Source organism: Aphelocoma coerulescens, chromosome 12 (assembly GCF_041296385.1).
Source record: "Aphelocoma coerulescens isolate FSJ_1873_10779 chromosome 12, UR_Acoe_1.0, whole genome shotgun sequence".
Taxonomy (NCBI): Eukaryota; Metazoa; Chordata; class Aves; order Passeriformes; family Corvidae; genus Aphelocoma; species Aphelocoma coerulescens.
This window is the reverse complement of record NC_091026.1, coordinates 14,527,725-14,552,955: the sequence shown is the minus strand read 5'-3', so window position 1 is coordinate 14,552,955 and position 25,231 is coordinate 14,527,725. Positions and strand designations below refer to the sequence as shown.

The following is a 25,231-nucleotide window of genomic DNA, read 5'->3' as shown; positions in this document are numbered from 1 at the left end:
GCCTACACTATTGTTAGTCATTTTACATGCTCAGAGTGTTTTAAAAGGAGACCTAGTTTTCTGGCATAATTTCTGGATCTGAGACCTCCCTTTCTCCGTATCACCATAACAGAGAGACTGCAAAACCTTTGCCAAATGTTCAACTGCCTTACACTTCCTGCTGCTTGCTGTGGCCAAGAGCGTGCGTGGAGTGAGAAGGGAGCACATTGCTCTGAGGGCTCTGGAGATGTCACCCCACAGCTGGCATCGCTTACCCAGCAGAGTGTCTCGTTAAACTGAGATTATTTACTTATGGGGCAGAACCAGTAACTGAACATTATTATTCTTTACGCTGTAAAGGGGAGGTTCAAATGCACTAAATGACTGTATGGGAAACATTAACTGCAGAACTGATGGCCCAAAATATGTCACCAGTGAAGGATTAGGAAGCATTCTCTCCTCTGGGTCTCTGCCTGTTTCTTTTTTAAAATCTGGCATTTTTCCTGCACGGATCTGAGCTGCAGACTTCCTGGAATCACTTCTCCTACATACAAGCCTTTGTGCACTGGAGATTATCAGATTATTGACTTTAGGATTCCTAATTATATCAACTTGACTGGTTGATGAATTGGAGGTGGATGGCATCGCAGCCGACGCAGTGCTGTGGGGGGGGTGACAACTAGCTGGAGTCATTTTCCTTCAACAGCTATACAGGGAGAAAGCTGAAATACATTCTGCTCCTGCTGAGAAACAAGCCCTAAAGCCATAGTTCACTGATTGCTGGGATTTAGTGTCCCCACCTTATAAATAAACAGCAGCTTTGCTAAGAAGGCTCCTGTGCCAGCCCAGCGCTGGTCTGTGTGGAATGAAAACCCCAGGGATGAGGGAGCAACTCGGAGTGTGGGCATGAAGAACCACATATGCCACTGTCTCCACCTGGAGGAGACTACTCTGCTCCATGACTTCCCTACATGGTGGTAGGCTCTTCATGAGGGCATCTGCAGCAGTAAACCTCTGCCTGGCATTTTAGAGTACCCACAAAGTGCAGCCCTTGATGCCACCAGCTGGATGGAAAGACCTGACCCCAGAGCAGGCAGGAATCTCACAGCATCCTCTGTTTAAAGCACAGCACTTCATTTAATGCTTAGCATTTTTTTTAAATGAAAAAAAAAAAACCTCAAAAACTTGATTTGATTATTAATGGAAAGATCTATGGAAATGAAATTGGGGTATTTTTAGTGAGTAAATTTCATGTTATAATAATTTGGTTATACAATACTTGAATCCCAAGGAGACAATTTTCCTTTTCTTTGAAGAAAACCTTAATCTTTTTCATTCATCTTCCATTGATTAGTCTAAAAACCCCATTTAGCTCCACCAAATAATGGTATGGTAGTCTTTTCTCGCTACATTTTAACAGAATAAAGCCCAGCTGTATATGAGAGGATTAGATAACCATTCATTGGGGTAAAGAACACTGTTCTTCCAGATGGCCAGACAGAATCTGGAAAGAGGAAATGCATTTCCTAAGTTCAAAATGTAATGCAAGCTGTTTCATGCAGTATTTAATGGGTCAGCCACAAAGCTGAAAGCTAATGCTAAGGTTGGCAGCATGCATGGAGGAGTTAACAGGCAGAAAACAGAGACACATTTACAGCATCTCTTCTTGGACTCAGTGAAAAGCTGTTGGAGTACAAAGGTACTTACACAAGCTGGGCAGAGCTGCCAAGCTCTCCCAGACCATCTAACCATTAGTCAAAGGTTGGAGGTAAACATTTACAAGGACCTGAGGGTTTTTTTTTTTTTAATTCATTGCATAAATTGCTTTCAGCACATGGACATTGACACATTGGTGATGAGTCTTCCATGAAACAAAAGGCACCAATAGGTGCTGCAGGCAGGCTTAGGTAATTACTGGGTGTACATGGCTTGATTTGGGATGTATCACAGACATGTCTACAGCCTGCAGCCCTTTCCCCTCTGGCTGTAGAACAGTCTGGAAGTTATGGCTCTCCCTCTGAAGCCTCCACAACTTCCCCTTTGTGCCCTCTTCCTTTAAGGACGTGAGAGCACAAGTTGGACAGACATGTTTAGATTTGTACATATAATCCCTGAATGACTCATGCTATGATATATGTCACTGCAGCAAAGATGTGCTCCTTTTTGGGCCTGAGAGCTTTTCTAGCCCTAGACTTCCAGCAAAAAAAACCCCAACCGTAGTGCTCTCTACCAGGATCCACACTGTGACAGTGCCCAGAGTCCTGGAGAGCAGCCACTCCCAGGCTGTGTCCCCTTCCTCTTGTCTCATGAGCTGTTTTGGCACCAACCACATGTGACCACTGTAGGCAAAACCACGGAAAGCCATGGTGAGGTACAAGAGAGCTTTTCTAATAGGTTAAGTCAATTCTCATTTTACTAACAGGTAATGTGCAACAACCCAGAAAACACTCAGGTTAATGCATGTATATAACTCTGTTTCTGCTCCCTCCAGAAAACAACAGGTTTTGTGGAGACTTTACAGCCTGATTATATGGGATTTATTGTGTAACAAGTGTAAACATTTAATTATAGAATAAAAAAGGTTGGATGGCTGCTCGTTTCCTCTTTTGCTTGGTGGGTTTAAAAGCATCTGGGCTTAAAATGGCCCATAACGTAATATAAATGCATACAGCAGATGATCCAAGTTATTACTAAGTAGGATTTACTCCCTCTAATAATCAGAGGGATTTACATTATTGCTGAGTGACAGGCACACATGGGGAGCAATCTGTGAAGGGAAAGTGCCCCTGAACTTAATGTCTTTAAATCCCTGATGGTCAATACAGGCACAGGGGCTCAACTACAGCCAAGATACACCACACCCCCTCCACTGCAGCACTGAATGGCAGGGGACCACAAACCCAGCTTGCAAAAGAAGTGTCATACACAGCGTACACACCATCTGCCCTGGGCTGGGGCTGGGACAAGGCACCTCTCCCAGCCCCATTCCCAGCTCTCCCAGCATGACCACCAGGCACCACTCTCCTTTGGTAACAGTCCCTGATGGCTCCTGGAACTGCTTCCTTGCCTAATTTGTGTCTTTGTTCTTTCCATTAGCTTCAGCTCCTTTCCCAGCACTGCTCCATGGACCTGGGCTCCCGAGGAGAATTTTCCTGCTCTGGTGACAGACGCACACAGTGGAACTGAGAGGCTGGAGCACTCCTCTGACCAGAAAATGCTCTGACAGCTGGGTCCCTGCAGTGTGGCACAGCGAGGGGGCTGCAACCAAACCCTCCCTGGGTCAGCACTGATGGAAAATTATTATACAGGAAAGGCTCTTGTCCTTCAATCACACAGTATTATTTATGACCTAATGATTGCCCATTGACTAGCAGGGATTATACATTCCTGAAGATGTTTCTGGGTGAATGAAAGGGCATCAACGTCATTACTATCACATCCATGCTCATCAGAGGCCATTAGTAGCTTCCTCTCAGCTCCCTAGGCTCCAGTGTAACTATCTGGTGTCATCTGCTGCCTCCCCACCTGCTGTCCCACATGCCTGCACTGGCTCTGTCTCCAAACATGGGGCCCACTGCCTCATCTCAAACCAGTTTTGGACAGAAAAATCCACTGGAGCTAGCTTTGACCTCAATACCCACCTCTGTGCAAAAGGCTGGAATAAGAATTTGCTCCTGGCTAAATATCAGCCCACATGGTAAAAACAATTTATTTTTTGATAATTAAGATGATGGGCTATAAATAAATGTTTGCTTTGCTGAGCTCTGGGAATTCACAGGGAACATTTTGAGCAAGAAACATTTTTAAAATTAAAACCTCCCTCTGCTTTTCTGCCACTCCTCTCATACTCTGTCCCCAGAGATGGTATTGCTCTCCTTCCCACATTTAAATCATAAAAAGTAACACCTAAACACAACATATTTAAGAAATGCTAACAACGTTGTCCTTATCTCACTAGATCTGAAACACTTCATCTGGACAGGTCAAGTTGTCCTGTTCACCTACATCATCCTGCTTCCTGTGCTGCTCCACACCCCTTGCCTGTCTCCTTTTCTTTTCAACACCTCTTCATTCAAGTTCCCTGAAATCTGTACCCATACCTGCTTCCAAACACAGAGAAAAAACTTTTCAAAGATCTCAGCTGAATGTTCTCCATTTCCTTCATGGTTCAAAATACTTAATTCTGAGACAACCAGTCATCCTTCCCTTTCTCTCAGCTGCCAGCAGCTGCTGCAAATCTTCTGTGCCACTTCCCAGTGTACTCCAAATCCTCCCAGGCCCCGGAAAATAAACAGGCACTTGTACAAAACCAGTAGTGCATCGATATGTTTTTGGCTGTTGCAATCTTTACATCTGCACTGCTGGAGATGATTATCCAGCTTTTTTTTATTAATCCGTAGACTCTGGCCTGTGGAATAAAGCCAGGGCCACTAAAATAAGGAAGCAGAGAAAACATAAGCAGAATGGAAAAAGCAATTGAACATGCTATAAACTCAGAATCAGGTGAAAGCTAATTATGGCCATGCTCACTGATAAGATATAGACACAGTGAGGGAGAGAGACTTATTAATTATTTGTGTTATGGTAGCACTTAGAAGCCCCAATCCTTTATCTGGGACTAGCTGTGCTATACACGGCAAACACTCAGATGTATCTTTGGGTAATGGTACATAGTTTTAAGGAAAATGTGCAAATGCTCTCTTCCTTCAGCAGTTTCTGATTTGTTAATGCTTTTAAAGGAACCCAAGTCTACCATCAGTCTCATTCTGAGCAGCTCACAGAATGGTCTCATGGGTCAAAGAAGAAATAATTCAGCATGAGGGCAGCCTGCACTCAGGGCTGAATTGGGCAAACCCCAGGAAACCGCCCAAAGTGGGCATGAGCTGCATCCATCACCATCCACATCTCCTGGTATGGGGGACAGAATGCTCACTGTTGCCAACAGAGACATTTCATCCTCATTGACTCTGTGCAACTTTGATTGCTTTTCTAATTAAGATACATTTTATGGTAATCTACCAAGCCCCTTAGACTAAATCACTCACTTTATCTGTTGTTAGTGCCCATATGTTTACAGCTTTACAGCCTGCTGCAGCATATTTGCTTTGCCACAGTGCCGGGGAGTTTCGGTGACAGATGAGCCACTGCGCAGCCATTTAGGTGGTGCAGGGCTCTCCCACTCATCCAGCCTGTGCACGGACAGATGGACAGACAGCCCTGACACACACCCAGCAGTTTGGAAAAGAGAGAGGGAAGGCACAGCACTGCAGATACCCCATGCTGATCACCTGTCTCTTCCACTGTCTCTACAGGCGGGCTTAGCACATCTTTCTCATTTTCTTTTCTTTCCTTGCCTTCCTTTTTTTTCCCTCCAAAATAAGAGGTGGCACATGGCAGGAGAGGACGGCTGAAGAGTTTCACAGTACTGTCACATCTCTGGCCCCAGAGCTCATTTACCAAAGAGTTTCACTGCAGGTGCAAGGGCTCTTTGCAACCTTTTGGTCACATCTGCAAACTAAGGACAGGCAGAGCCAGACCCTCCATCTGCACTGGACACTGAAATAAATAAAGGCTGAGCAAGCTCCACGGTTCTACAGGGGCGTGTGTCCCCAGCCCCAACCTCACCTGCAGCCCAGGCACACCCATGGGCCCTTCCAGCTTCTTCAGGGCTGGCACAGTGCCACCACACACAAAGCAAGGAGCTACATGTCCCCCTGGGCTCTCCAGCAACTCTGCCTCCTGTGTATGGACACACAGCTGCAGTGCTGGCAGGCAGCAGCTTCATCTCTTCATCTCACATCAGGCTGCCCACGCTGGCTCTGGATGAAGGAGCAAGGATGCACTGAACAGGAACATGGCCCTTTCCTGTTCCCATCCCACGGCACTGCACCCAAATGCTTGCATTCTGCAGTGGTACCTAAAGCTCAGGAGAGACCTGGAGAGCCCAGTTCTGCTCAGACCAGCTGGGCTGAGTCTCCAGCCCACCACACACAAACGAGTGAAATTCACAAGGGTGTGACACGCTAATGTTTGAAAAGACTTGTGCTCAGCTTGCTGAGGGAAAGAGAGCCCCCAGGCAAAATCAGGAAAAACCAAACTCCATCTTAGGTTGTTATCTACCATCCTATGTTCACGAAGAATTCCCCAGAAAAAACTGGTCACATAATTCTACAGGAACTCTTAATCAAGAGTAACATGAAGAATAAAGTACCACTTGCAATCACCAGCACTGACGGGCAGCTGCTACCCAGTATCAATACAAATACCTTTCCCCTTGCAGAGTTTCTATTGATGTGAACAGGATCAACAGAAGTGAGGAAAGTACTCATTAAGTCTTTCAAGGACTCAGCTAAAAAAAGAGTATCAGACATTCAGGAGGAGCCAGATATTTAAGAAATCAATTTTTTAAAGAGTTCACGGAATTTCTCTAGGACTTGTCTGAGCTGCTAGAGGAGCAACGAGGAAGACAGGTTTCCAAGGAAATGAAACTCCTGAAATTCAAACACGCCTAAAATAATGTTTCAAACCCCTTTTAAACCCTGATGCACCTGCTAGCAAGGGACGGTGACACCTCCATCCCACTGGCACAAATCTCACTTTTTCAGTCACAAGGCTTGCAAAGCACCATGCTGTGAACCTGTCCCTGCAGTTGCACCAAGCCCTGGTTTGCATGTCAGCCTGAAGTCATCTTGCAGAGTGGGTATCATGCTCCTGAGGAGGTGATGGAGGCTGTTCCAAGGTCTGAGAGCTGAGTGGTGGTTGGTGGTACTGGGCTGGGGAGCAGCTGCCCCCAGACCTGCTACCACCGAGTAGCTGGAGATGAAGGATCACCACACGTTGCAGCATGAGGATGGGCAAAAGGACAGAGACAAAACCCCATGAACACTGAAGACTTCTGTATGTACGACATGATGAGCAGGGTAAGCTTGCCTGTCCCCCTGAGTTTGTGTAAGCTGTACTCTGTAGAGATGTAGGGCTGATGGGATCATTTCTGCTGAGCCAAAAGTTCCTCTGCCAAGAGGAAGTCTTGCAGCAATGGACTTAACCACATATTCACTTTGTGCCTTAAGTCCCTTGACTGCTGGTAACCTGCTCTCAGGGACAGGGAAGAGACTTGCCCCTGCCTGCAAGCAAATCAGCCATTTCAAGCCACTTTTCCTGCTTGAAAGCTATTAGATCAACTGCCTCCCTTAATAAACCACAACCTGGCTTCAGGGCAGTCTGGCACCCCTGCTATGATGAGTTATGTGGCACAGAAAAACCGGGCCTTTAGTTTTGCAGGGTAGGAGCAGGAACTGTGCTTTTCAGTTCATACTACCCAGCCCCCTCCCATCCTGGGTTACCCAAACACGTTCTCTGGCCATTGCCCTGCTCACCTGGAGGACGCTGCATTGAGCCAGATAACAGGGCTGAGCAAAGTTAGAAATGCCCAACACTGTCCTCAGGCAAGCAGCATTATGCTTAGAAAGTAAGTGAAACGTGCACTGCTCAGATACCCACATCCTCTACACCTGAGTAGCTAAAGGACTGTGAAAAAGACAATTATTGTTATGTACCTTGCTCTCTAACACGGTGGCACATGGCACGTGTTTTCTGTGCCAAGCACATGCATTCAAGCTATGCAGCTGCTCTAAATATATATGGTCCTTATGAAACAGTAATCACAAAAACACCAGAAAGCCTCTGAACTGAGTGCCCATTAACTACATTTTCAGGAACAAAGCACCTGGGCTCGCCTGTGGAATGCCCTGGCTGCCTGTGGGATCCTGTGCACCAGCATCAGCTCAGCCCAGCCAGGGCACAGACCCAGCAGAGCCTGTGAGCCACTGCTGAGGGGCACACCACCAAATATTCCCATCAGCTGCTCTTCAGGCAGGTGAAAAGGCAAGTCAACTATAACCTAAAACACAAAAATAAAAAAGGGGGGGGGGGGGGGGGGGGGGGGAAGAACAATTTAAGATGTCCAAAACCAGCTTAAAATGACTAAGCAATTATTGTCAATCTGAAATTTCTCTCAGATTTTAGAAGAGCTTAGCTTGGGCTTCCAGACACAACATCCTTACCTTCTGCTGTGGGTTTAATAAACCCAGTTACAGCATTCTAACATCTTATTAAAGTACACTTCATATATTTATTAGCATACCCTGGTATCATCAGAGTAGCAGACTATTCTAGGTTTAATCTGTTGATTTTCTGAGCAGATATATACTCAAAGATGTTCTCATAGCAGCTCCAACTTGTGCTACAGCTAGAGTTCTTAAAGACTTCTGGAGCACCAAAGCTATTGACTCCCACAGATACAGTTAAAGTATTCATGAGAGAATTAAAGTGTCAATAAATTAATCAATATAATTCTGAAAACTCGAGTATTAGGTAGTTTGAAAGTATTAAAGCTATACATCTTGTTTTCCTCAGCCTACTATTACAGTCCCTGACTTGTGCTGCCTGGAAAGCTCACCAGGAGCTGTAATGGGGAGAGAGAAATAACTGCACCTCACAGGTAACAAGGAGGTCTCCAAGTTAACCAAGAAGGCTGAGGAATGAGGCTGCTGAGCTGTAAAAGCAAAGGCAGGGAGCAGGAAGTCAGAGCAACAGTCTATTGACCTGTATAATGATGCTACACTCTGTAAAGTAAGCAATTTTCTTAATTAAAGATTTTATTTATTGCATTAACACATTTTGATGAGGAGCATGGTGGTGCCAAGCTGTCATACTTTAGATTGATCTAAGGTAATAGGCAGTCAAATTTCATACTTCAGCTTGATCAATATTAAATAGCTCTTCCTGATTTTTTTTAATATCGAATATTGCTGCATTATTTTGGAGGCACCTTTGATTTAAAATGCCAGAAGGAACACAATAAACAAGAATTCCTTTTCCCTTTAATCATCATTGTCCGTGTTTCTGCAGTAAAATGAAGCGCAAAACAAGTTTTCAAAGCAGGCATCCCTCTCTGCAAAGCAAAATACAAATTGAAAATATTTCAATGTATCTAAAAATCACAGAACAGTTTGGCTCAGCATGAGACTACAAAGAAACCAAGCCTAAACACAATTTTGTGGGCTTCACAATTCCTGCAAAACCCCACTTCTCCCCCAGCCAGTACAGTTACAGAAATAAATAGAGATGCATATAACTTACCGGAGCAAATATCACCATACACATTTACAAAAGAATTTACAATCCAACTTGCGTGTCCTGAAATAAAGCAAGGTTTGTCTCATACTAAAAATAAAGGCTCCCAAAAGCTTCTCACAGGAGAGAGAGAGAGAGAGAGAGGGAGGGGAGGGAGAGGGAACAAGCAAGCACCAGCTCCTTGCCTCGCTTTTTATGAAGCAAATAAGGAGAGCAAGAAAATCAATGCTGAGAGAAAGTGAAATGATATACCAATCAGGCAGCAGCCTCAGCCTTGTGTGCAGAGGGATGGCAAAATGCTCGTATTATTAGACACTGACTACACACAGCCTGAGTGGAGAAACCCTTTCCCCTCAGCGAGGGGCTGATTGCTAATCTCCCACCACCATGGTGGGCTGGGAGATGCAGCCCCTTCCCACCCACTGCTAATGCAGCATTGCTTTGGCCCTCGTGTGTGCTCCGTAGAAAAGAATCAGCTCACAATTTTGGGCTAAAGTTGAAAAAAGCTTGAAGATCCTCCAAAATGCTACCACTTACCGATTGTCATTGGAGCAGTGCTTCTTCATTGTGGGGTTTGGAGGCTGTTTGGACTCTGTTACATTTTGAGATGTGTTTCACTGCACCTCAGACAGCTGCCCAGCAGCTGCAGCAAGGAGCCCATCCACAAAGGGGAAAAAACCTCTCAAGTCTCCCATAATTTCATGTGTGCTGAGCTCACCCTGTGCTTGCACAGGACTGGACCTCCAAAGCATCCTCCTGGAATTTGAGCTTTTGTCCCTTTTTCTGTATCAGAGAAAACCAGGGGGAAACCCATGAGCTGCCTTGCACCAAGAGGGAAAATTTTTGTGCTATTAATCCACCCAAACAAAACCTTTGCTGTGCTGCATGTGTGTTGGGAGGAGGAGGATGTGTCAGGGGATGAGCTCAGGCACCTGTCTGTGAGCAGGACACACCAGTGGCAGACAAACACCACTTCTTCGGGAAGGTGCCACATTTATATACAGACATAAACCCCATACCTTGTCACAGCAAACCTCCTCACAAGAGGGGTTTCAGGCCAGTCCCACATCTCTGCTCTGCATTCAGGACATCAGCACATTAAGAGTAGGAATGGATCCATGGATCCCTCTTGGCAAGGTGTCTGCTCTGCACTCACCCGTGCCCCAATACCACTTGGTGTAACCAAGACTAAACCATACTGTGCTGTTTATTGATAAATGCTGATCACTGTTTTACCATCTTTTCTACACACAGCATCAAATATTTTCAAATACATGTGACATAAGGCAAATTTCCCTTTTATTAGAAGACAGGAGTTACATGCTGGTATACGAAAACACCTGTGGGGTGACAACAGTTCTCTGCACAGCAAAATTGCTTTTCCCCAGTGGCTTGGAATTTACATTGTGCAATAAATGTTGGAATTCACAGGGAAAATCCTGAAGACAAAAGCAAGGAAGCTGAATTCATCTGATAACAAAAGTTTATCTGTTCGGGGCTGGCACTTCTTGCACAATCCAGGCACAGAGCAGGCTCTGACAGCCCTTCATCAGTACAGTACTCCAGGCCCCTTTGCCACAAGCAGGAGCTACACAGCCAGGCTGAGAGATATCACTGCTGTTGATGTGGCCCTGTGTTTCCAGCAGATACAGCCTAATGCTGGGGGATGCTGTAATGAGGAAATGCTGTGATGCTCAGAGAGTTCTTCAGGCTGAAGCACTGCTCTGCTGTGTGGTACATTTTAACATAGACAAAAATATTCACCAGCTACCTGCACACTGCCTGAGCCCCGCCATGAAGACTGAACACCACAGCGACTCACGTCTGCAGAGCTGGAGGCAGCACTTGCCTCCCCCTGCACTGTGAGCAGCCCTTTGATGCCTTATAAATTCAGGAGCTGCACTCTGCAGTCACATTCACGCTCCACGTGGTAAAAGGTGACCAAGGACCACACAAAACTTACCACCCACTGCATCAGCACAAAGGGTGATGCTGGCTCTCCCGCAGCCCTGGGAGCTCTTCTCCAGCCTGTGGGTGCACACTGGTGGAGGATAGCAGCAGGATGCTCAGCTTGCCTCAGCTTCCCAGCAGATGCATCCCACTGCTCCTGGCCTTCCCCACTGCATTCAGTTCTCCAGCTGGCACTCAAAAGCACTGTATCTCATGGTGACCAGCCTCTTGCTGCAAGGTGTGAGAGTAAGTGAAAAGCAAACACCTCTCATTTCATTTTCCAGTGAGAAAATTTATTTTCCCTTCCCACAGCTAACAACTGCTTACTTAAACTCACTAAAGTCTTCTGAAAACTTTGAAAAACCTACACTAAAAGTGTTTTGCTGAGCTGAGAGCTGCCATGTCTCAGCTCTTTAAAATATGTGCCCACCCGGGTACCTGTGTGGGATGTAGGGATGCAGCTTTAGCCAGAGCACAAAGGATTGCAGCAGATGAGGGTCTGTCCTGTCACACACCTCCTCCAAACAATGCTGCAACACAGACTCCACAGGATACAGAAACCAAAGCCTGCTTTTCTTCCCTAACCGGTAACACACCATGAGTGCTGTGGATCAGTTCTAACACTGCTGAAAGCGAATGTGCCGGTGTTTGCTGACAAGCCAAAATACTTGTCAGGCTGCAGCAGACCCTGCAGCACTGCTGGTCCTTTCTCCAGCTTTATTAGATTCCTTTTCAAAAGTTCACCTGAAATACTGGATGGGGCACTCAGCACCACCAAGCACAAGAAGAGCTGCTGCCAAACCAGCACTGCTATGCCATGTCTGTGTGCTCTATCAGAGCTTTTTACCTCTGATTTTTGAGTTGGGAGTTTCAAAGCAAAAAAAAAAAAACAACTTCCTGGGATTTAAGCCCCAAACTACTTTAGATACCACTGAAAAGCAGTACACATCCAACAGATTTGCATCAACTTTGTGCAAGGTTCATGGCCAATGTTGCTGAAAGGGATGCAGTGACATCAGCAACAGGAAAGGCAGCAGCCTGGGGAGAGACTTATCCCTGGATACAGCAGGACTCAAGGGAGGCATCGACATGAGGACAGCTCAGAATTACAAAAGTTGGAAAAGACCTCTAAGATCACTGAGTCCAACTTAATGCAGCACTGCCAATCCACCACTAAACCACATCCCTAAGCAGCGTATGTGTGTTGTTTGAACACTTCCAGGGCCACCTCTCTGGGCAGCCTATCCTAATGCTTGGCTACCCTTCCAGTGAAGAAACTTTTCCTAATATCTGTCTCTCCACCATTATTTGCTGTCTCTTCCCACTACCCCCAGCCCACCACAAAGTATCCAACACCCACACAGCAAAAGCCCAAAAGCACTGACTAACTAGCCTTAGACCCTCTCATGCTCTGTTGCTTTATACTTAACATGCTTGTTCATATCACCCCAGAAGCCCTGTTCATGCCTGCTCCTCTGTGTGTGTGTGCAGATTTACAGACACCTCTAAAATCACACACTGCACTGTGGAGATGGAGTTTCATCAGTCTAGTCATGGAGCATCTGAGCTGGAGCTTTTCCACATCAGGGTCCTCAGCTCTGCCCAAGGCTGGATTGCACCCTCGCCCTGGCCAGGTAAAGCCAGGAACAGGGAGTACCACCAAAGACCCTTTGGGGCATGCTACTGCACTGGTGCCCACTCCACATTTGGAAAAGTTAATTAATACTACTAAATGTTAAATTATCCATCCCACCTGTGCTGCAGAGAAAGCACCAATCAAGGCAGCAGTGGTGTCCAAGCAGGCTGGAGCCTGGCAGAGGGGCTGGAACCCCAGCTGGGAGAGGATAATCAGCCTACCTGGACCTGCTGCTGTAAACAACCCACCAGCACAGGAAATATTCAGATAGACTGCCTGTTTGCCAACAGAGATTTTCACATTTCCCTCTCAATCTTTATTTAAATTTGGGAAGACAGAAAATTAACGAAGTCTGAGATCTATAACTGGAAACCATTTGTTTTTCTTGTGGAAATGGAACATTTCCTAATGAACTTCCCCTCCCCCTGTGCCACTCAGATCCGGATGCAAATATTGCTGCGATTTTATCAATCTGCGTCTTGTTTCACGCAGTCTGCAATGCTAATGAGTAAACCCATTTTGACATATTATGTAAGCCAGTTTCTGAAACAGAGATTGTTGGCAGGCCAAATGTAAACACAGACACCCTCTTGCATCCAATTTAAATGAGCATGTTGCTGAAAGCACTAAGGGCTTGATTCTGTTGACTTATTCCTGATTTACTCCAGTGGAAAAAAAAAAAAAAAAAGACAGGGTGGGGGGAAGATAAAGAAAACTAACAAAAACACCCCTTCCATTCAATTACTAGTGCAGCAGCAATTTGCAAAATGGATCTAATTTTGTAACAAGGAAATGTGCTGGAATAAGCTAATGCAGGGTGGTGACTTGGGCACTGTGTGAGCATCAGCACAGCACACACCCGGAAGCACACATGCCATTCCAGATGGAACTAAGGGTGGAGATGACAGCTCTCCTCTTCCTCATCCTCCCAAGCCAAAATTAGGTCCACGTAGTGGCCCACGTGTTGGGCCAGCCCCAGAAGGTGACTCCTTCTGATGCCTTTTCCTGGTCTTAAAATCAAGATGGTTAGATGGGAAAAAGATGGTTAGAAGGGAAAAAGATGGTTAGAAGGGAAAAAGGGGTTTTACCTCAGTATTTATTTTAAGGATCCTTAGGTGCACCACATCCAGGTGGAATGCGCTGAAATGCACCCCACAGTGCACACACACAATAGATCAGGTATAACATTATAGGTCTTACTAATTAGCATGTCTATCAAAGATTCCCCAGTGAGAGGCTTGAGTGAGCCCCCCTCCCCAAGGAACCTTCCCCCTGGATGGTTCTTAGTTTACAAAATGTGTTCTGGAGAGGACCTTGGTGTCTGGGGCTTTCTGATCCCTAACTACGAGGCTTCTAAGATGTTTAGTCTCCTAGCTTAAACAAAATAAGTCTAAGAATATAGGCTAAAAAACACTAAAAATACAAAAAGCTATAAAAAGGTATATAAAAGGGGCATAAAAAAAAGGCAAAAAATCATCATGGCATCACTTCCAGCCTCTTGCTCTTCCACCAGAGCTTTGCAGAAGAATGATGCCTATGGTGGCAGCAGACATAGCCCAAGAGCAGCACCAGCTGTTTGGAGCTGACCCTGTCCCTCACACAGGGGCCAGTAGGAACCCAGAACACGAGGGAATATGTGTTTCAGCACATGCTAAAAGTTTGCTCTTCACCAGTGCATGTCCAAGTGTCAAGACCCCACACACTGCTCACTACCTCGTCCACCTGGCTCAAACCTGGCAACAGGCCCCAACCCAGAAACAGTCACACACTATGATTAATGGATTATATCCACTTTTTAAAGACTAGCACCAGAAAAACATGCTGGAAGGTACCTGCTTTGGATGGCAGACTGCAACAACCATCAGAACAACTTCCAGTGACACAGGGATGAGCTGAAAGTCACAGGCTCAGATGTAGAAAAAAAAAGAGAGGGGATACCTTTTTAAATTCCTCTGAAAAAAAAGGCTCTTCCAGAGAGATGAACAGGATTTTATTAAAGTGTGGAAGGGCCAAAATCAAATCTTTCATTTGCACTTTTCCCAGTACTGTCTGGAGCATTTGCATCTGCAAAAGCACAGCACATTTCTTCAACTAGTGGAACCAAATGGGGTAGAGGCAAACCTGGAGGTGGCCTTTGCCCTGCTGTCAGCTCTGGGTACCTGCTTTAAAACTGACATATGAGTGTGAAGTTGAACTGTGATGCTCCTGCCATGACAGAGTAAAAGAAATAAAATCAGACACACGCTGTGCTGTGAGGTTGGGTGTGCTGCCACAGAACGTATTTATTGCGTGTCAGAGTTCTCACCAGGCACCAGAACTGCAAAACACCACCTCACATTGAATTCCCTGCACAACATCACAACCAGGATATCATTTATCATACCTGTATCTTTTACATTACAAGGTAAAGGAGAGCAAAAGGAAGAATACTTTTCATCTCCAAGCAAATATCCCATCCTGAGCTTTCAACAGCAAAACAAACCTGAGAGCTCTTCCCTTTGTGCAGTGCAGCACTTTCAAGTTATCATCATAAGCAGCCAAAATGCCACACATTTGCTGGCTCATCAAGTTTCACCCTGGAAGCTTAACAACTGTGTATTTTTAAAGTAATTCACATTTTTATGCTGTAAGAGAAAACTTGCTTCTGCCTAGACACAGAGGAAAAAATAAAAGGACAGTGCTTGAAAGGAGGGCAGCAGACAAGGAAGCATCACTTGGGATGTGAATAACAGGGACATGAGATGCCTGTACAGCCCCAGCACTGCGGGGCACAAATCTCAGCACTACAGGGCTGTGGAAGAGCAGCAAAGACTGGGAAGAGAGGATGTCCTGGAGATCTGAGGGATCTCACAGTTTTTTGTCCAAGTCCAGCTCTTTGCCAGCCAACAAACACCCCCACTACTCACACTGCCATCCCAGCATGGAGCTCAAGGTGGGAGTGAAGCCCCGAATCACATCACAGCATGGACTCCCATCTCATCAGGGAGATGAGGGCAGCAAGCAACCAGTGCAGACTGATGTGCCACAGCACCTCCCTCCCTCCCTCCTGCTTATCTACACCTGGCACATTACAGTAACAGACAGGTAAATGGGGATTTAATCTCTAACATGTCATTTTTTACTGTAATTTTAAATGATTTGGAATAACTCCTGTGGTTAGAAGTCCAGCTGTTATTCAGAGTTGGTCAATTTGGAAAGCCCTCACTGTTTATTCAAGCATCCCCTGGATTCCTCATGCTCAGAAGAGTGTTACTGGCCACTCTCTCATTCTTAGTGCTTTCTGCATTTTTTTAACATTGTCCCATTTCTGCATGTCTTAAATACCTGATACTAAAAACATAAAAGAAAAACCAGAAGGCCAAATGGATACAACTGGATGATGAAAACAGCATGTAATAGAAGAGAATCAGATTATTTTCTGTTGTAATTTTTATAGCTATTTAACAAGAAGAATGGAAAAATGTAATTACTGTCAACTGCAAGTTTTCAGCTACCCAGCCAGCAGTGCGCTGTTATTAAACTACTGTATAATTGCCTCTTTTACTCTGCTTCCCACAGAAGTTGTGTTATTTCACTCATAGTTAAACTCATAATACTGGCTTCATAACTAATCCTGTCAACTGAAATCCCCGGGGGCTGGTGCAAGGATAAAAATAGCAAGTTGTTTCTTCCCTCAACTTTCTTTCAAAGCCCATTTCTGCAGGTACTGGGGCTGCAGCTCAGCAGTGCCACAGACCTTGGCACCCACCACCAGCATGTGAATGCTGCTCCTACAGCTCAAGTGAAGCACGGAGGGGAGGGACAGGTCCTTCCAGGAGGAGATTCATTCCCAGGAAAGGCCAATCCTGCCCATCTCTCCCTGGCAGGTCAAGTAAGGTATTTGATGTTGCTTAGTTGAACCCCACCTCTGAGTCCAGCTGCGACTGCCTACCCTGGGACTTCTTGCCAGCACTGAGGTTGAGCCAACACTCACAAAGCCTGAGGATACATGAAAAGCACGGGTTTGCTCCTTCCCCAAAAACTGGGATGGAGTCTCACATACAAAACCCCCAGCTACAAAGATACCCACTGAGATGTCTGTTGGACTCAAGGATCTTAAAGGTCTTTTCCAGACTAAATGATTCTGTGCTTCTACAAGATGAGTACAATTTGTCTGTGCACTTGTAGGAAACTGCAAAAAGCACCAAATTTTTAGCCATCCAAGTTGTTAAGCTCTGTCTGAAACCTTGTTTCTTGTACATCAGATTGATGTCCCTTGCTAATTCATGGCATGGTCCTTCCCTGGCAATGGCACTGGGTTTGCTGTAGAAGACAGAGGTAGGGTCTCTTTCCTCTCTCCTCCACCAAATCCTTCCTTCCTTCCCTGTGGGATACTCCTCTTGCCCAGGACACAGAGGGCCTAAACTCACTGTTCAGCTCAGGTTTGGGATGAGTGGATAGGGCTGGAAGGGGTGAAGGAAGATGGATTTAACCTCACACTCAGCCCTACAATCCATCTCTCTGGAGACAACAACCCTGTGCTGGGGTTGCTCTCTGGTGGGCATGCAGAGAAACTGCTGAGAGCTGACAAGGAAAAGACGGGAAATAACACATTTCCCAAAGTCGTGTCCCAGAGGAAGGTGCCTGTGCCAGGAGGCACCCAGTGCCAGGGCTCTGCATGCACCTGGACCAGCCCCAGAGTCATCCCCCTTGCCTGGGGGAGCCCCTCCCAGTGCTGGGACTGACACACAGACACGAGCACAGAGCACACCAGCACACTCACTGCACCACCATGTCCATGTTGGAATCATGGGAGACCAGCTCATCTGAGGAGTTTTTCCTCCTGAAAGAACCACCACCCTGCCTACTACAGCCAGAGACAGATGGTACAGCATCCCAACCTTCACTCAGCCTGCTCCTGGAGCCATCCTTGGGATGGACAACAGCAGTGTCCATCCAGAAGTGAGAGAAACAGAGCACTAGTTTAAAAACGTGTTAAAAAAAAAAAAAAATTGCTCACCCTTTCTCCCACCCCACAGCAAGGATGGACCAGCCCCAGCACAATGCTCTTCAGCCACACAGGAAACTACTGCTTCCCATGCAAACCTGAGACACCCTGACCACAAGTCCAGAGGGACCCCACAGCTAAAAATCCCTTTGTGTGTGTTGTGAGAGCCCTGTGGGAAGACAGTTCTTCCCTGAGCTGTGTTACTCTGTCCTCCCCACATCACTAAACTTGCTTCACTGTTTAAGACAAGAAGATAGAAAAATAACTTTTGCCATTACTTGGGCTGCCAAGCAGCACCACGGTGCTCCCAGGCAAACCAGGAGAGCTCCCACCATGTCCAGCCTGGAGAGCCCTGGTGTTCCCAAGGGTTGGGGGACTGCCTTGGCTGACAGAGTTCTCAGCAGCCCTGAGATTTAAAATAAACATGGCCCATCACAGTGTTAGATTTCTCACCCATGGTGTTTGTGCAAATGAACCCTCAGACTGACAGACCTCCTTACTCAGAAAGCTGCAAGGACACAGAGAAACTGTGTTATGGCCAAAGTCACCCTAGTGGTGGCTCTGTCGATGAGCTGTCACCTTCCTCTCACCAAGCACATCCCACAGCCTCAACTGTGCCAGGCATAGAAAGGATGGAGGAGGGAAGCACCAACACATCAGGGCTGAAGCAAACCCACCAGCATGACTGAAAACTATTCCCATGTCCAAGTACAGGAGGAGAGTAAAGGACAAACAAGGAAAACTGAGGCTGCCAGGCACAGGAGCAGCAGAATCTATTGTTCCTACAAGTGTTGGTGATGGCACAGCACACAGAGGAGCTCATAGTGACAAAACAGATCTGGTGGCATGAGCCAGCCTGCCTCAGTGGAGGTGATAGTGTATGCCCCCTCTTTGGATGCTCAGCCAGGTCCTCAAGGAGAACATGGCAAAGCAATCACTCTTATAAACACAGGTCTTAATATCAAGATCAACATCCTTGGGCTCTGATTCTTCAAAGATTCAAAACCTGACAGAGCTCCCAGTCTTCCTCCATCTCCTCTCAACTCTACTGCTTGTGGTGTGTCCATTTAAAATTGTCAACTCTTCATCCTCAAAGAAGACGAATGAGAGTCTTAGGCTGCCCTATGCTCCTCATGAAGTAACACTGTGTGTTTTGATGAATTCCCATCAAACAGCAGTAGATCCTTCAGGATGAATCTGGAAGAGGAGAGCACAGGCTGTGTAAGCAGTGGATAAATCAATGCCAGCCCAACTTTCCCATTTGCACAGTGCTCCAAGCATGCAAGAAAAATGTGTGCAGTCTCTATATTCCCCAAACTAAAATACTCTGGATAAAAGGATGAAAATATATTTCAATTGACTCGTTGGCCAGGGAAAAATGAAAATGAAGCACATTACTGCTTCCATAAGTTCTAATCATCAGTGGATTTTAGAAGCAAGAGCAAAGCATTCATCTTGCTACCTATTTTTCATTTAACATAGTTCAATCAAATAAGCCATCAACTTTCCTAGATGGAAGTAATTAAGGAAAGCAAGAGCTGTTGTGCTTGCAGTGCAGACAGGAGCCTTGCTTTAGCAAATCATATGCTCCCAGATGCATCTAACCCACCAAAAGTTTTCAGCCAGCTGTTAGCCCAAGGCTTGTTCCCAGATGCAGGGCACCCTGCTGCTCAGGCTATCAATCCACCCACTGCTCCAGCTCCATCAGATGTGCAAATCCTTCCCCCCTGCACAACTGCATCTATTATGGGGACAAAATGCAGCTGCTTCTGAGAAGGGCACATCACGCCACAGACCTGCCCATGTGCCAGGGTACAGGGAAGAGAAGATGTCTGTATGTGGCCATCTCATGCTGCAGGACACTTGCACTTGGCTCTGTAATGGATGGACTTTAGTCACACCCAAAGACGTAGGTGGTCCCTTGTATCACAACCAGGGAACACTGAAGAAACTCCACATGGAGAACAAAGCTGAAGGAAAGCAAGGGCTGGGCCATGTGGTGAAAGGTTACACCTTTCCAACTGATGTCCCCAAAACTGCAAGTGTACAATGCTGGGGACATCTTCAGTTCTGCGACATTTTGACCACTGCGTGTCATCAGGGTATCCTGTACTGTTCCAATGTTCAGAAAAAACAGTCATGCCCCTAACAGAAAGTAACATGGCCAATGCAAACACCAGGCAATGTCTTACCTGAATCACCATCAGCAAGGCTCTTCTAAACTTCAGCTCCAGGAAGGTCAGGGGGTGAGGTACTGTATTTCCCCTGTGAATGATGGCGAATGGTGCATTTTTTAAGTTTCACATTAGGCAGCCACACAAGTGCTTTAGGTGAATCTTCCCTGTAGATCACAGAAGACTGTCCTTGTCCAACCAGCAGAGGCTTTCTGTGCAAAGTAGCTCACTGGGCCTGGGCTTTTGCACATTTTGTGTGTGTAAGATTCAAGTATTTGTTATTATTTCTTGAAATGAGAACCCCCCCAGGAGCAGCACTTCATTTGCATGAAAGACAAAATTCTCCTACACCAGTCATTTCCAGTAAAGTATTCCACAAAAGTCTGGGTGTTCAGTACATGCTTGTTGGCAATTTATGCAAACCTATTCTACAAATAATCTTGACAAATAATACTAAGAGTGAATTTGAGCAGAGGCTGTCTGAGATTGCAGGTGTTATTTAGGTTATCAGACACAGTGGGTGGCATGTTAATGTGTTCATGTCTTAACTAGTGGGTATAAGTGAGAGGCTTGATCTACAACTGAAAGAAAAAACTGAAAGAAAAATTGAATATAGAGCACAACAGATACTGCTGAACAGATTCGCATGTGGGCACTTGATTTATCACAATACCTACATAAATATGTATGGAGCAACTGTTTCAGAGTAGCCCCATGCATGGACAAGCCTGTAAAATTAGTTTTCTGATCTAAATATTAAAATTGTCCCTTGGCAAGTAATATAAGTAATAGTCTCTTACAAAAATCACTGTTTCTATTATTTTTTCTGGCATCACCTTTATATGTGTAAGAAGGAGAGAAAAGCATCAAACAGGCCTGAAAGCCAGCAAAATAAATTCAGAGCTATTTTCAAGAGATCTGCTTGTTAAGAAAATGCACAATGAGATGGAAAAATGGGTTTAGGTCCCATCTCTGCCAGGGTCTAATTTTTCTCTGTAGAAAAGCAGGATGTATTTCTTGCAGCAGACACAAAGCATTTTCTCTTACTTCAACAAACAATCATTTTTTTCTGAGCAGTTACATCAAACAACTTACATTTTTTTGCATCCTCCAGTAGCTTTGTTTTAAAAAAAAAAACCCAAACCAAAATAAGTACCTTCCCTCTTCCCTAAACTGATTAGAAATGTCATTCACATTACCCTGTGGAAGTGAACTGAACTATTCCTAACAGCCACTCAAAAAATACATAATCATCATAATTACTGGTAGCATCTAATTAACATTCAGCTTCCTCTCTACAGCAGCTACAGCTGGACAATCCATTTATTTCAACCTAAAACTAATGCTCTCCTAATTATTTTCAGTCTCACTAAGCAGCCCACCTGTGCCCATCTTCATCCACAACTCCATCTGCCACAACACAAGGGCAGAGCCTGGTGAGCTCAGCCTGGAACAGCCTTGCTAACAACTGCCCCATGCAAACACAGGGACCTGCTCCCACTAATTATATAGCTCCTGGCTCTGTTAGCCTGCTTACCCAGGATTCACCAAAAAAAAAAAAAAAAAAAAAAAGGAAAAAAGGCAAAGGAACTGCCTCCATCAAATTCAAACATCCCCTGCCTGGCACCATTGCTGGGGCAAAAGGCTGCAGCCACCCCAAGAGACTTTCTGCTCTGGATTTGACAGGACAGGCCAGAGGATAAATAAGCCCATAAAATGCACATGCCTCTGGTTTGATGCTGTGGACTATCTTCCAGAAGGGCATGGGGTCAGCGTGGTCCAAAACCCTGGCACATCCTGGTGCTGGTCTCCAACCTGGGGCAAACCCTTTGCTGCCTCCTTTGTTCTCCTTCCCCAGCCACTCTGTTGCAGCAATAGGAACAAAACTGCTCAACCCAAATACTATTTTAAAAATAAAGACAGCTAGAGATTACACAGATATAGAAGCCTGGGTTTATGAACTGCCCAGTATTAGTCACTCTGAATAAAATGAAGTACATGTAAATCCATGATACCTTAGTTGTTTCAGTCTACTCCTAATCCTTTCCTGCAGCTCTTTCAACCCCTACATCACTGATCAGGCAACTTTCTAATTCACTTTTATTCTCCAGACATGAATCACCACTTGCTAGGAAAAGTAATGCCTGCTGCTGCCATCTAGATGAGCTCCAACTCATTAGCTCTGTTTCCTTCTAAAACTCCACTAAAAACTTACTTTTTGCTCGCTCCTCTCTCTCTTTGCTATTATATTTCTACTTATATTATTTCAGCCTGTAATGATTGTTTCACTCCTAGGAATGATGATATACAAAATTATCTTGTATTTGCATTCACATTTAAGCTTTCATCATTACAACTGAATACATAAAGGCGGATGAGAAGGAAACTGACAGTTACTGGGGAAAGCTCTGGCTGAACTTCTCCTGAACTCAGGAATTACTAATGTCTCTTTCTTTCCCTTTACCCCCACTTTAATTTGTCAGCTATAGGGTGAGCTTCTGAAGGCACCAAGAGGCCTCTGCTCAGCCCAGCCAGCTGGGTTCACAAAACCCACAGTGACACAGCGTTTACTCCCAGTCAAAGTGGGTAAGACAAGTCAAAGACATTCAAAATCTATGGCGAGAAGGAAGGAGCTCAGACAGCACAATCTTGTAGATGTCACTCGCTTCAGAGATCAAGGAGAAAAATACAGCAGGTCAAGAGAGGTCATAAGAGTTGTCATAAATGGCCTGAGTATCAAGGGGAAAAAAATAAATCAGTGCATGCATATTGGAGGGTTATTTATGCAATAATCAAGTAGTTATGGTTTTGATACCAATGTAAGAACTCCAAGCCCCACTTAAGATCAGAAATTCAGTATCTTCAGGCTGTGTGCACGAATTTTTTCCCCCATTATCACCTGCTGAGTGGTAAAGTGCCTCCAAATGGAATTGTTCAGCCTTCCCCAAACAAATTTTCAATTCCACAAAAGATAGCCTCATCTTGGCAGCTGACCTGTAAAACCTTTTAGACATGGCTATAGGCAGAGGACCAAATTTTATAAAAATGCCATAATTCTTATCAGTGCAAGTCAAGCTAAGATGGATCCAAGAATTGAAGTCCCAGCATTTGCTAAACTCAAGAGCTGCCCATGTGCTCCCCTGTCCAGGAGTACTCATGTTTGAAGGACTAACTGCAAACCAGTGTATTTTTCTTCACAATTTTCCAGAAAAGAACAGAGTTAACACAATTATCTCCAGCCAGGAGAACATTGCTAAGGTTCCCCAGGTGTACCTCTTGTATCTCATTTACCTTCCTGGTGCAGCCCAGGTTTGCAGACACCTGGCTTTTAGGCTGCCGAGCTCAGCATCCCATGGCTCCCCACACCAGACAGGCTCACACCTCCTGCTCCACATTATCTCTCCTGGAAAGGGTACTCAAAGCACCAGCAAGGAAAGAGCTCTTGGAAATCCCAGAAGTCCACAACTCGCCCAGCAGAGGAGGAGGGATGGGTGAATTCTCTGGTGTCTAGTTGCACATACACCATCTCTGCAAGTACTCTCAGCAGGGGCAGTGAGGTTCCATTTATTTTTTTATTTACTTTTACAAAAAGTTCCAGCAATGCAGATTCTTTGAAACCCCACTATCCTGCCCCATCAAGCTGAGGCTGTCCAGCAGGTTCACAATGTATTTGTACCCCTTGTCATGTTGCAGGGTGCCAGTCACAACCAAATTATTTCATCTGATGCTTAAGGACAGGATTTACAGGCTATAAAACAAACATCTCCTTCAAACTAATGGCCTTCTCCAAGAGCCAAGCAGGTAGCAACTTACGACTTTTAACCTCAGCTAGCACTCACTTGCATTCCTAATTGCTTTCAGCCTCTTCTTGAGGCAATTAACGCCATACCCACCCCCTGACACTTTCTCATTCCAAAAAGCAGTTCCCAGTTTACTGACACAGGGCTCTGCATTTGAATCTCAAGCTTCTGTCTTTATTCCCTTTTCTCCACAGGTCTCTGCATGTGTTTGTGTCTGGGCATGTGTTTTCTCACACTGATGAATTCATTATTTATGGGGCTGAAAGAGCAAAGCTGCTAAAATCATTTAGCTCCTCTGCATGTCTCTCAAAGGCATTACAAACGTAATGGGAAAGCAAGTATCAGGCTAAGCAGGGTTGTTTGAGGGAGAACACAGAAATGAACGTGGGGATGCTGTGCAGCAGGTATGCTTATATGAGCCATGCTCTCCTGCCTGGTGTGGGGCTAAAATTCTCCTGTTCCCGTTCCAGGTGCTCCCAGGGATGCCCAGAGCAGCCTGGACCAGCACAGGTCAGTGTGCTCCAGGGGACACTCCTGTGTTCCCTGGATCACAAACATGCTTAGCTTTACCAGATTTGGCAAACGGCACTAGAGGGCAGAGCTGTTTACCCTCAGCATATCTGAGATAAGGGAAAAAAACCCACGACTTTCAGGCAGCTTCTGAATTCTCCACAGTCCTGTCCAACACCAAAAGCCTGTTAATACACAAAAGTCACCAAATATATTTCCACTTAGAGTGACAAGCACAGGCATTAATGAACCAGCCAAGAGCCTGCACCTCCCTGTTCTGTCTTTACTAAGACTGAAGACCTGCAGGTGTGTGACAGGTCTGCCAAGGCAGCAGCAGCTTTGCCTGGGCTCCCTGCATTCCAGGGTGCACAGGGCAATACAAATAACACAGGTCCCTCGACAACAGGGAGGTAACAAAGCCTGTTCTCTTCCCATCACTGATGTGGATGAAAAGGCTCTACTCATCAGGAAGCTTTGATCACGGAGACCAGAAATTATGGACCACACTGACATTCTGCTGCCCAGGCTTGCATGCTAAGCATCTCAACAGATGGAAAGTGCTTCCAAGCAGATGAAACCTTTAAGGTTTTAGCTTTTGTTCTGAGCAGATGACCAGAGGCTGAGAGAACCCCTGTACGTGGGCAAACAGCACTGTCTGAACGCACATCCACCCCACGAGCCGCAGGCTTTACACTCCAGAGAGCACTCCAACAGCCACCACTGTATCCCCTGGACCTCAGCTCACTGCACCTGGGTCAGGAGGGGTGGGAGGGACTGTAATTCCCCAAACTGACCCTCTTGTGCTGTTACATGCAAAGGTTTTTGGATCATATACACTTGCTAACTTGAACAGACTTTTCCACAGTATCCCTGGTACTGAGAGCTCCCTTGGATGAGGATTATGGCCCCAAGAATCCCACTCCAAACCACTCATAAATCCTTTTCTTATTATTTCCCCAGTGCAAACAGTGTGCTTTTCTTTATTATTATCAAGATCTGTCACCCTACAGGCCTGTTTACTGTTGAGTAAGGAAGCAAAGGAGTCTTACCCCAGAAAGTC

General features: G+C 45.5%; 1 protein-coding gene across 5 annotated transcripts in view; it reads right to left on the bottom strand.

Annotated features, from left to right (window-relative positions):
* Window positions 1–25,231, bottom strand: part of SYNPR (synaptoporin) — a 111,181-nt gene that overhangs the window by 35,849 nt on the left and 50,101 nt on the right. The window contains exons 1-2 of one of the 5 annotated variants that reach the window (XM_069027855.1): window positions 21,244–21,914; window positions 19,880–19,952 (exon numbers count right to left, since the gene is read on the bottom strand). The exons of 1 other annotated variant lie outside the window; for it this stretch is intronic. In XM_069027855.1, the coding sequence (XP_068883956.1) occupies window positions 19,880–19,952; window positions 21,244–21,338 (168 nt within the window). In that variant the 5' untranslated portion in view covers window positions 21,339–21,914. Of the gene's footprint in view, window positions 1–9,120; window positions 9,218–19,879; window positions 20,029–21,243; window positions 21,915–25,231 lie in introns of those variants that run through there. 3 more of the 5 variants (XM_069027857.1, XM_069027858.1, XM_069027856.1) reach the window with 3 other exon arrangements.